The sequence below is a fragment of the Cucumis melo genome, chromosome 3, assembly GCF_025177605.1.
Source record: "Cucumis melo cultivar AY chromosome 3, USDA_Cmelo_AY_1.0, whole genome shotgun sequence".
In the NCBI taxonomy this organism is placed as follows: domain Eukaryota; kingdom Viridiplantae; phylum Streptophyta; class Magnoliopsida; order Cucurbitales; family Cucurbitaceae; genus Cucumis; species Cucumis melo.
The window spans coordinates 7,967,775-7,980,913 of record NC_066859.1 but is presented as its reverse complement, the minus strand read 5'-3'; the positions used below and the strand labels follow the sequence as shown (position 1 = coordinate 7,980,913).

Sequence of the window (13,139 nt, the reverse complement as noted above, 5' to 3'; positions counted from 1 at the left end):
TCAAAACCTTGTACAATACTTAAAATGAAGGAGAAGCAACTCAAACAGCTCAAATATATCTTAACATTCCCTGATTATGTACACAAAAATGGAGGAAGAGAAAGCAACCGTTAGGTACCTAATATATATATATATATACATATTGACATACAAGGAGAGAGATCAAACTTTAAAGTTAATAATATAGTACAAACTCTATGGTAGTGTAGCTATGCTATCAATTAACTCAATTACACTTTATATAACACTATAGTAAATAAGCCAGAACACCATGATTGGGCATTATTTAGGGATGGGTTTTGGGCTTGTAGGGCCAGCTGATGTTTTATGGGCTACATCGAGGCCCAGTTAAGACGGGCCTAATATCATTATGGGCCCTGTTATTTTGGTTAAGCCAGTGACAATCTTCAAAGCCACAGGGTTCCACGTCATATAAATTCTCCACGTTAACTGGGTTGATATAACGTGGACTCCACGTAGGGGTCCCATCCTCATAGGAGTTATGAGTCAGCCTCTGAAGATCAGAGCCGTCCAATTTAATAGTGTAGATCTCGCCGTAGGGCTGATAGTGATGTGGATTTGAAACCGGCTCCGCAGATATCCCCGCATTGTCCGTAGTGAACACTAGAGCTTTCCCATCCGGACGCCAATTCGGGTGGTTCGCCCGACCCCCCAAACCGCTTTGAAACAGCTTCCTCAACCCGGTTCCGTTCGGGTGGATCAAAAACAGATCGAAGCTTCCAGCACCAGGGTTCTCCCGGTCCGATGAAAATGCGATCCAATCGCCGTCCGGCGACCAACTGCACATCGTATCTGTCCACAGGCCCTCTGTGAGCCGACGAAGACCTTTGCTCTCACCGTCGACCGCGTCCATAATGTATAGGTTTTTGTATCCGGTTTGACCCGACCGGAAAACGATCCATTTCCCATCAGGGGACGGCGATGGGAAGGCATTGTTTTCACCGTTTGTCGTCAGCTTCTTGATATTTCTCTCCTCCTCATCGACATTGACTGAAATAATATCCACCTGAGAACTCACTGGAGCAAAATCGGGACCGGCGCTGGTGTATACTACACCTTTCCGCACTGGATCCCACGCTGTGGAGAACGCCGCACCTGAGAAGACCTCCCGTTGGTTCGAACCGTCCCGATTGATGACGTATAATCCCGGGAAGTTCGCGTAGGCTATACGGTCACCGGCGGGCGAAAAGGAGGGAAAAGAAACGGCAATTCTGAATAAGGATAAATTAGAAACAGGGCTACGAACGTTCTCGAAGAATAGGAGGTTGCTTTTTCTTCCATTGCCGTCGCCTCTGCACTTGTGGTAACCGATACGAGTCCCATCAGCAGAGACAAAAGGATTGAAATGGTGAGTATTGGGCGAAACTGTTTCTGTCAGCTTCTTGAACTCTCCGGTGACGATGTTGAACAACTCTATATGGCGAAAGGATGAATCGGGTCTTCTCGTCGCAACAGCAATGAGGTTTTTGTTAGCGGGTGAAGTGGCAGGAGTGAACACGTGCAATCCAGGTGGAGTGAGGCGTTCGATTATCACTGAATCGAGAAAAATTTCTCCATGACTCGGTAAAATTGCTCTGTATATACTCAGCCACTGGTCATCGCCTCTCCGGTGAAAATACAGAGTTGACTCGTCAGCCCAACACGGCCAGCCACCGTGTTCCACGACCTTAACTCGTCGACTTCCATCACGAGTTAGGAAGATGTATAAATCAGTACTTAGTTCTTCAACCTCGCCAGCCCAGCCTTTCTCGCCATAAGAAGCCACAGCCGTCCAAATTCCAGACGGCGAAACAGAGGGGCTAAAATCGGCGATTCCATAGGGCGTCAATCGCCGAGTTACACCCGATTTCAAATTCCTTGAATACACCGCCGCCCAACTCGTTCTGAACTCGCGAGGATCCTCGTGAGTCGAAACGTACACCAAATAATCGCCACTTAAACTCGGCCGATCTTTGAAGGAAACCCTAACTTCGTTTTTCTGTTCCTCATCCAAAAGGGGAATTTGCAGTCGATGAGGAATCTCGAGCTCCGACCGCCGTCTGGCACTGACTCCGGTACCACCAAAAACGGCATCGTAGAAGATTCTAGAGATTCCATTCCTCTCCGTGACATAGACGAGTTCCAAATCCGGCGTGAAGGAGTGTGATTGATTCGTTAAAAGCGATATAAGGGAAGAAAAGGAGGAGGAGGAAGGGAAATAGCCATTGAAGTTGACGGATTGGCCGTCGGTTATTAGGATTTCATCCGCTGAAGAAGGGTTGTTGTTAGCGTCAGCGGGTAAGGTGTAGATATCGAAGGCGTAGAAGGATCTGCCGAGGGTGGTGAAGACTATGCTGTGGCCACCTGAAGCCGCGGCGTAGGACGGGGGAAGTAGAGAAGAAAAGTGAAGAAGGAAAAGGAGGAGTAGCGAAGGCATGACGATAGGAAAGACGGCGAAGAGATGGGGGAAATCGGGAAGATTAAGATGCTGGTGGTCAGTGGGGTGTGGTGGGGATAGTAGACACGTGGCAGATGAGTGGGTCCTATTTAATTAGGAGTTTTGTTGACGTGACATTGTCTGATTGGTCTGGTGGCACGTCTTCGTCCCATCAAACTTTTCTTCGTGGTGTCCTCTCTTCTCCCTTTCGCCATTCAAAAATCATGAGCTAAATATATATATATATTGACATATATATATATATATATATATATATTCTTCACTTCACTCTATTTTCTTTGTGGAAAATTGGAAGGATAATTTATAAATGAATATCAAAAGAGTTTGGATTATCATAAAGGTTTATATCGACACCAATGATTTTTTTAGGTTATTTTAGTTTGTGTTCGTTTTTATTCTACATATTTTTTAAATTATATTTTATCAACCATATGAATTAAGTAAACATATTTATTAATGCATGCATGATTCTCTTTCATTAAATCATACATTTATTAGTAACAAAACATACTACTTGGAGTGTCAAGTTTTTTTAAAATTTTAAAATATTTATGTTTTAAAAAATTATAATACTTTTTATATTTACAACCTATTTTATTTTTATAAACTTGTTTAGAGTTAAAAAATGATAGAAATTGTTCTAATAAATTATTTGTTTAATAGACATATTAGATATTGTACAATAAATTAAACATTTTTAATGATATTTTTAAATACATATATTATATTTTTTATTATGTTCTAAATAAAGTTTGTTTTTTCATAAAATATTTTCTACATCCTACAAATACAATATTTTCTACGTAGTAGTACAGATACAAAGTAAAATAAATTATTGAAACAATAAATTTTTAAATGGAAAAATAGTTTGTTGTAAGTATGTTTTTGTTTTTTTAATCTTTTACATATTGCTAATAATCATTTTTATACTAATAACCATAAGTTATTTAATTGTCTATTATTTTTAAAGAATGATTATGAAATACAATCAAAATAAACTATAGAATCACCCCTTCATCTTCACGTGATAAAACCAATGAAAAGACGATTTCCAAATCAAACCGCAGTAATTAATTACTATGAGTAGTAATTAATTGGTATCGCCAAGATAAAAATCTTGTGCTTACTATTTGTCGAATAGAAAATTATAAATAAGCTATTATTGATATTACTCTAATGATTGTTGTGTAAACTTAACCAACAATATTCCAATACGAAAATCTCTATTAATTTTGCAAGCTAGTGACTTTTGGTTCCTCATTTCTCTATTTTGGTTTTTGTCACAATGAATTGGTATCTACCTGACTTGATGCTCCAATGTCGCAGTCTCAAATATTCTCATTGTAGACTTCAGAGAATGATATTTTTCAATTAGCATAATAAACTTTATATAGTGAATTAAATTTGTAAACTAAGAAGAGACCTCATATGCAAAAATTTATTTATTTATTATTTGTGTAAATTATCTAATTAATGTAGTTAGTGGATGGTTTTGTAATACTAAAAAAATTAATGAAAATCATTTTCTAAAAGAATGCTAAAAGTTTTTTGAATTAAAAAAAATAAAGTGTAACATCTAATTAATGTATTTAGTGGTAATTTGTTTTAAATGTAATTAATATTTAAACTTATTTTGTTCTTATTTAGTCATCGATAACAGTAAACTTTTTTTGTTCTTATTTAGGTCATTGATAACAGTAAAGGTAGCATGTCTATGATCTGTTAATGGAACATCTACGAATATGTATGTTCGGAATCCAACCTAGTAAGAATCCATAATGTCCTATTCCCATGAACAACAAGAAGCATGCAAGGATCATTTGCAATTATCTTCAACTACGCATTGCAAAATCAAAATTTCCTTGTTTGATTTCATTGTAACATATTGAAAATTGTCTCTAATAGCAATGACTTGCACGCAATGTTTGAACAAAGATTTGGTTGAAATCATGTCGTGGATTTTCAGTGCAAAGTTGAAATCTACCTTAGAGATATCTATATTTTTTTTAAAAAATAACCCCCATCATCATGGATTTCAGTTTGAAAAGAACTTGACAACGATGAACCTAAACAAATCGACAAAGAGCCAACAGAATGAACAATAAGGGCAATATGTCGCTCAACATTCGCTGTTATTATATGGTAAAGCCATTTAACATCGTTATCATTAGTTATAGCCAAATCCTTCTTAACAAATTCTATAGGACCTAGGCAAATTAAAGGTATATATCAATATTGTTCATATTAATAAAACTTCATGACTTGGATCTAAAGCTAGTGTACAATTCTTTATTGTACATATGTTCATTAATTGTTATTTTGGACACACTAAAACTAACGTAATTGTTCGATTCATTGAAAAAACTATCAAAGTAGATTGCAATTTTGGCCATCTGTCAAAAAATATTAGAATATATGTCACTAATAATTTATGTTGTAATTAAGGAGGAGTATATATATACTAAATCACAGAACAAACATATAATGTTCTTCAGTTACTAGATGTCAATATATATGTATTATGGTAAATAAGAAGCAGTATATATATACAAAATCACAGAACACATATCATATTCATCGGTTACTGTATGTCAATTTATCTGTATTATTGTATATATGAAGGGGTATAAACACACTAAATCACATAACAAACATATCATATTCCTTAGCGACTATATGTAAAAATATATGCATTATTATATACATTAAGCGGTATATATCTAAAATAAATACTCCATAATATAAGGTTACGTTCTAGGAAAACTTAGATGTAATGAGGTATCAAAAAAATGAGGAATTGAGGAAGACAACTAACCAAAGTATGAGGAGAACGAAAGTACGAAATAAATTGAAAATTGGTGAAGAACGAAATCGTATCGGTGATGGATGAAATAGATCAAATCGGTGAAGAACGAACTGGACGTACCAGAATTGGTGAAGAACGAAACTGGATGACTGAAGAAATTATCGGTGAGGAAATTGAAGAAGTTGTCGGTGGTAGATGAAGAATTTAGATGATTTAGGCGATGGATGAACAATTTGGATGAAAGTGTACATGAATTAATCAAGAGCTATTTTGTTCATATTAAAAGATATATTATCTGATGATAAATGAAAATAAATTGTATAAGATTACATTTTTTTCTTAATAATTAACATTTTACATTAGTTATAAATTAGATAATAATGATCAATATAATATAAATAAGGAAATATATTGTATTTAATTTTGAAATACCTGTATAATTAACCTTAATAATAAAGTTAAAATTGTCCTAAAAATATAGGAAATCCTAATCAAGAAAAAAAAAATTATTTTAGGATATTTGTGAAATTTCATAGTCAAACTATGTATTTTCTTTAAATCTTTCTAAAATATATATTACAACTTATAAATAATACAATGCATACATATTATTATAAAGTTATTTTTGAAGTTTTTGATATTTAACATTTGAATTTCATTTGAGTTTTATGAAATTTTAATTATTAAAATGTGTTGTGGACAAATTGAAGTATTTTAAGTTAATAAATAATATATTTTAAAAAATAAATAAAGAAAACTTTAGAAAAAAGACTTAATATGGCTAAAAATTGTCTTAAATTTTCAATTAATTTCAGAAATAAGATTTGAATAACTTTAGGGACGAATTTGACCTTATCATTAATTTTAAATATTACATATAAATATAATTGTTTGCCATAAATACTCGAAACTACATTTATTATTTATAATTAAAATTTACATATTTATATTATTAATTATTTAATAGATTTCTTTCATTTAACGTAGTGGTTGTCATGCTCCCCTCCAATTCACTCTATGCGATGAAATGGAGATATGATCACCTAAACATCCTACACGATATTCTCCGCAAAGTAACGCATCAAACACCTAATAAGCAGATTTAAAGACAAGTAGTTGCAAAGAAATTTAATGTGGACTTTAGACTTTATTAATAATTTGATTTAAGTACTTCTAGTACTGTTACAACATTTAGTACAAACCATTAAACATGACTCAAAACAATGTTTGGACTTTTCCCGTTTAGCTACTATATGCTATGCAAATAGATAGTGGGCACTACCAAAATGGGCAACTACCAAAACGATGTGATCAAGGAGACATGGTAGGCGATTAAGACTGTAAATTTAACATTGGATGTCTTTTGCTACTTGGGGAAATAAAACAAAACATTTGAAATGTTAGACCAAATCGTCTAGTAAGTAGGATCTTTTAGGATCACTTTAATAAATCAAGTTCGCCCTAACACAATAGACATTTTACCCAAACACAGGATATAAATAACATGTAAGTTCAACATTACATCTTTGAGTTTAAAACACTCATTCTAGGGCGTTAAGCATTTTTCAACAGTTCCATTTTGTAAATAATTCATAAATCTCGAGGAAGAATCACTCATCACAAATCATATAGAAAAATTGTGTCTTTTCAATTTTTTCGCTGTAAATTCTATCGCGTATGCCTCTTGCATACCACATAATCATCTTGCTGAATCATTCTCCATGTTTTAATTATATCTTTGTACCTCTTTCCTCAACTCAAGCATTTACCACACTTTTTGTCAAGTTGTAGCTATGCGGAGTAATCTCAATGCATATAACGAGAGTCTATTAATTGATCCACTATGCATAACGCATCTTCCAATGTCAGATCACACAGTAAGCAAATTGCATCTCATATCAGATCACACAACAAGCATGATGTATCTTGTTGAAGATCACAAAACATGGATTAACTTATATTCTAAATATTTTTGCAATATCTTTTTTCAAAGGTCATTTAAATTATAACTAAACTATTGTAGTGTAGAATACAATAGTTAGATAAGTCAATGATATATTTGAAAGGCAAAAATAAAAATTAAAGCCTTGATAAGTCAATTATGACAAAACTAAATTCATTTGAATGGTTCATACATAATACAAGGTTAAATAGGTTCTATTAGATTATGAAATTTTATGAAACGTACCTACATTGTAAAAAACCAAAGTTTATCGTATCGTAGATAGATTATTTTTATACTTTTTACATTTCTCCAATAAAATAAAATAAAAAGAAAAAGAAATAAAAAAACATAAAAAATAGAGTGGGAACATATAACATACGAACAAGTCACCCTCAAATAACATAAAATAAAATAATAACATTTAGTGGAAAATTTGTAATTTTTGGAATAAAAATTGAAAGATGCAAAACTTGTGAAGTTTGAAGAATGAAGAACATAGTCTCGATTAAATGCGTTTGAAGAACAAAATCACTGTACCAACTGATTTTTCTCCACTCCCTCACTTTCCCAGAAACTTACACACGAAGTCACTTCCTCCTCTTTCTCTTCCATTTTCTCCAATTTCAATCCTAATTCCATTGCACCTCCTCCATTCTCCACACTTCCTCTACACCTTTCCTCTCTTTTCTCATATCTGGAATGAGCTTTTTGAGGCCCTTTCTGTTTTACTCTTCGCTGCGATGGATGATTTTTCACAGTTGGGGTTTTCCCAGATGGCCTGGGTTTGACGGTTTCCTTAGATTTATTGTCCTTTTGATCTTGTGGTCTATGCTTTTGGAGATTCATTCCATTCCTTCCTCATCAATGTATCCAACTCTTCGTGTCGGCGATCGAATTCTTGTCGAGAAGGTATTATTTCAACCTTGTTTTTGTATTTATCTGTCGAATTAAGTGATTAGTTTTTTAAATTTCAGACTTCGACTAGGTTTTAGGGATATTTTCGTGCATGTGAAATGGATTGAGATTTTAAGCGTGGTTATGATGAAGCTCGATCGATCGTCTGAATCTTCAAAATTATGTGTCAGTTATATCATATTCGAAGAATATAGATCAATCATGTGTATTCAATTAGAAACTATGCATTAGTTTACAAAAAGGTTGGTAGTTTCTTGTTAGTTCTATTATTATGTAAAGGAGAAAGAATCAAACATATAGAAAACAGTATGAACATGAGCAAGACAACCGAATATGATTTCGGTAATTTAGACAGAGAAATTATTTTTGTCTTTATAAGCATTATAAGACAAGTAGCCTGTCATTTTTTGAACTTGAAAACTCGTTTTTGAATAGTTTGATCTAAGCTGAGGTAACATAGCTAGGTGAAAAAAGTAGAGGGACTTTGGGGGAATAAGTTTAAACCCTGTATTATCAATGACCTATGACATTTTGTAACGTCCAAACGTTGTCCTATGACATTAGTTGAGACACTCACGGATAACAAAGAAGAAAAGTATGGTTAATGTGATTTACCTTGACTGTTCTGAAAATTTCCATGTGATCTCTGGTCAAACTAATACCAATGTCCTGGTTGCATTTTCTTCAGGCCTCTTATTTCATCAGAAATCCTTCTATAAATGACATTATTACCTTCCAAGACCCGACACAGGTTAGTTGACGGATGACTAACCTGCATGTCTTTTACTTGAACAGTTTTTCCTAACAGGATCCCGTTCGAATTATGGTGTGCTATAGCAATCTGGATGCAGAGAAGAAAACATTGTTGTAAAGAGAGTTGTGGCCAAAGCGGGAGACACAGTTGAGGTATGGAAGCTTGTCGTTATGTTGCTACTGAAAAGAACTAGTGATATGAATTGTGCAAGACATCAAATTATTATTTATATTTATTTTGATGTAATCTTAGTATTCTCCTATCTTATCCTTTTTATGTTCTATTAATAAGTAGGGGTATTTTTGTCATTCTACTATGATCAATGATGTGGCATTAGGATTTTCATTAGGCAATTGTGGCCTTTGTGCTTAGTTTAGCTAAGGGAGCTTCTTGAATTTTCTAAGTATTGAATTGCATGCCAAGAACATTCAAGTGGCATAAATCATCCTATCTTGTAGAGTGTTCAAAGCTTGAGCGGAACTTGTTCTTGTGTCAAGAGCTTTGATCTTAAGATAATCTGTATTTGGTTCTAATATTTGAGAATTAGGAATTCTCATAGCAAAAGAGTTTCTAATTCTAAGTCACTGGTGTTTTTGTATCAATTGGAGTGATCACTTTTTGTGCACTAATAAATGTACACTTATAGCTACCGTTAACCGGTGACTCTAGCAATAAGGAATTGGGTTGGTTGATGTGTCTAAGGTCCAAATTTTGCCCATACAGAAGATTGTTGCCCAAAATAATTTCGGTGAGCTACAAGCATAATGCAAGAAATGGGACTCCTCAACAGTCCAGTTATGAAAGAAAATGTATATTGGCAGTTTATGTTTAACTACTTTCCCTTTTCTTAGTCACTGACTGCTAAAAACGCCATATCAATTGGCAGGAGAAGAATTTCTAGTGTTGAAGTCAAAGAAACTAACCATTCATATGGTTTTTATCCAACACCTTTCAGGTTTTTCAGGGATGCCTCTATGTCAATGGGATTGCTCAGGATGAAAGCTTCTTACGGGAGCGGCCAACATACACCACAAAGTCAACTGTGAGTTTTGTTTGAAACTCGACTTTCGTTTTCATTTTTACTGCATCTTCCTGCAATTTTCTATGACAGAGATAAGGCATTTAAAGCACGTCCTTAGAGATTATATAGATGAACCGAAATGGTTAAGCCGTCAAGGTGATTTTATAATGCAAAGCGAACCCATATTCTTTACAAATCATCTTCAAACTGTCATTGATTTTTACCGCAGCTAAGTCATTGTTGGTGGAATCAGACTTGAATAATATGGTTTCCTACGGAGTGTGACTTGTTTCAAGTTTGTAGTTAATTTCACTTGTTTGAAACTTGCAGCAAATTCCAGAAGGCCATATTTACGTGTTGGGTGACAACCGCAACAACAGCTACGACTCCCATATTTGGTTAGCGTTCCTAACTTCACGTTATATTATGTATTTTTGCTGGTTGTTGGTTTTGATTGGGGTCAGCATGATAGATCAAAAATTTGAACTACCGAAGTTGGTTGGTCGGAGAAAGAGAGGGGTCAGTTGGCGTTGGTTTGGAAAAATTCCAAATTGACAAATTTCAAAAAAAAAAAAAAAATCAAGAATAAAACTGGTCAACCTTTACTCCTCGATGATCAATGTTGGTCCAACATTTATTAAATTGACTATAGTCGGTTTGGTGACAATATGGTTGAAAAAGTGACTCCAACCGACCGATGTTCACTCCTAGTTCTCATGTTGTATAGTTTGCCTGTTAATGCTCCAAAGAAAGTCTTTTATCTATCATTGTTCTTGGAATTGAATGCTCCCCAAGTTTTTATTTCTCTCTCTCAACTTCATCTTCAATGTTAAAATTTTTGTCACTTGAACAGGGGACCTCTGCCCATCAAAAACATCATAGGGAGATGCCTCTGTTCATGCCATAAACCAACAAGTAAATGATACATTGAACAAATTGAAATGAGGTCAGAAACATTATTCTATTTGTATGTGATAAATTATTTTAGTTCCACATTCTCATGTAGGATTAGGCTTGTTTGGTATGGATATGAATACTAAAGAAACATTTTATTCATTCTTATGTGTGGTCCATAAATTTGTGTATTAGCTGTGATGGAAGTTAGAGTTATTCTTTTTATTAGTTATCTTTAACAACCATGCCCTTTTATTTGTTTATTATTCTTTTTCAATGTACAATTAAGGATGGACTTTGTGAATGGTTATTCTTTATAACAAAAATATATTGTTTCTTTAGTTTCTCTGCCGATTATTGACATATTTCAATTTTAAAAGCAATAAAGTTGTAAAAAGTTTAATTTTATTTTATTGTTATTTTTTCTCTTCTTTGTTGTTTTTTGTTTAATAATAAAAGCTAATGAATTATTGGACTGGGGTTGTTTTCATGAAAGAAATTGAAGGAAAAAAGTAACTGTCTAGTCTTAAAATTAGTTTAAAGATACCTTAGAATTTAATCTTAAAATTAACCTAATTTAACTAACGTAAGTATTGTGATTTTTATAATGGTAAACATATTATTGAGAGTCAAAAGTGAATTTAACCCGGCGAGGTGGGAAGCTCGAGAGAACATTGTTTGTTTGGTTTCATTTTGTCATGCCATAGTTCAATCATATAAAAAATTTATGCAAAATTGATAATTTGCATTGTAATCGAAGTCAAGTTAACAAGTAATGTTACACCATCTTGTCATTTAGAAAATAACGGTTTGTTGATCATAAAATCTATTTAGAATCATTTTTATAACCTTCAAGGCCAAAATGTTTATTTTCAGAATTGGTTTGGTTCTTAAAACATCTCTAAAAAGTAGCTGCTGTTATTGTGATTTTTATACCAAATGAAATATAATCAACCTAAAAATAAATTGAACCTTTGGGCCAAAATAGCATGATAGACTCATTTTGGACCTTGGGAAGAGGGTTAGCTTTGATCAACTTCGGTCTAGTTCAATGCCTAGCCTAGCAAAATAATTAATGAAGCATATCCCTTGTATGATCGACCCAAATCATCACCTGAGTACCAAAATGAGTATGGGGAAAGGTCTTTGGTCTTCAGCCTGGTGAGATGGAGAATAATCGAAACTTTATCGAGACACTCTAGGTTAACCACTCCTATAGATAGAATTTATCACAAGTCTAGAAAACATGAGCTCATTTTCTACTAAAACTCTCAACTTCCTACATTGTATCCGTTTTTTAACTTAAGCATGAGAGCATGCGCTGCAAGTATTACATATAACACAAGTATCAAACCAATGTGTCGGTTTTCCTATTTTGCATTTCAATCCTATTTTAAAATTAAAAATATGTCATTCTGTACCACTGTACATTGCTAATCATTTTTTAATTTTGGCATCAATAATATATAAAAAGAAGTGTATCGGTGGAAGTATCATCTATTAGCATAGTTTAGAAAAATAGTTAATAAAGAGTTCATTAACAAATCGAAAGAAAGATGAAATAAAGTCATATTTGTTAGTTTGACATTCTCATTTAGAATATCTTTTGGTAGATGTCGGTACCAAATAAACATTGTTTTTTTTTCTCTCTATCTTTCTACTTATTTTAAGGGCTCATGTTTTATAAGGTTGAAAACGAAATACGTACTTATAAGTTGAAATACGAGTCATATACTTAGTACTTATCTTTTTATATTTTTTTTTAGAAAACATCTCAATCAGAATTATATATTATGTTTTTCTATAACTTTTTTTAGTTTTGAAATTAAGCCTTTGATACTAAGAGAACAAACAAACTAAATAATAATTCCATTTAGAATAAGAAAACAAAGTAAATAACTTTTGTTAGAAAAAAAAGCTTATTACAATATATTTATAATTAGCTCTCTTTTTTCCTTTATATATATAAAAAAGGCAATCTAATTTTCAATCCCACAAAAAATTTCACTCAAGAAAAGAAAAAAATTGAGAAAAAATGGAGGCATGATACCTACTTACTTCTAATCCAATAATCAATGAGAAAAAGAAAAAAAAAAAAGCTTATAGAAATTTCATTAAAAAAAATGCTAAAAAATCTTCAATACACTATTAATTTTGGTTATCCAATTATTATTATTGTTTATACATATTATATATATCTCTTTTCTACATTTACTTAAAAATATAATATATTATTTTGTCCAAATTTTCACCATATATTTTTTTTAATATAATGTTTGAATGGGTTATTCATGTGGGGCAATTTAAATGCAACAAGTGAAAAAGGTTTAGTTTATGTGATATTGC

At 32.9% G+C, this 13,139-nt stretch overlaps 2 protein-coding genes across 2 annotated transcripts; one reads left to right on the top strand and one right to left on the bottom strand.

Moving 5' to 3' along the window:
- Positions 1-89: 89 nt before the first annotated feature.
- LOC103504088 (uncharacterized) lies at positions 90-2,482 on the bottom strand. The gene has a single exon (XM_008468527.3). It carries the CDS (start codon positions 2,435-2,437, stop codon positions 326-328), a length of 2,112 nt encoding a protein of 703 aa, XP_008466749.1. The 5' UTR covers positions 2,438-2,482; the 3' UTR covers positions 90-325.
- Positions 2,483-7,674: 5,192 nt separating this feature from the next.
- LOC103504090 (chloroplast processing peptidase-like) lies at positions 7,675-11,035 on the top strand. Its single transcript, XM_008468529.3, has 6 exons — positions 7,675-8,118; positions 8,813-8,875; positions 8,962-9,030; positions 9,834-9,920; positions 10,230-10,297; positions 10,753-11,035. Exons 1-6 carry the CDS (start codon positions 7,909-7,911, stop codon positions 10,820-10,822), a joined length of 567 nt encoding a protein of 188 aa, XP_008466751.1. The 5' UTR covers positions 7,675-7,908; the 3' UTR covers positions 10,823-11,035.
- The last annotated feature ends 2,104 nt before the right edge of the window (positions 11,036-13,139 follow it).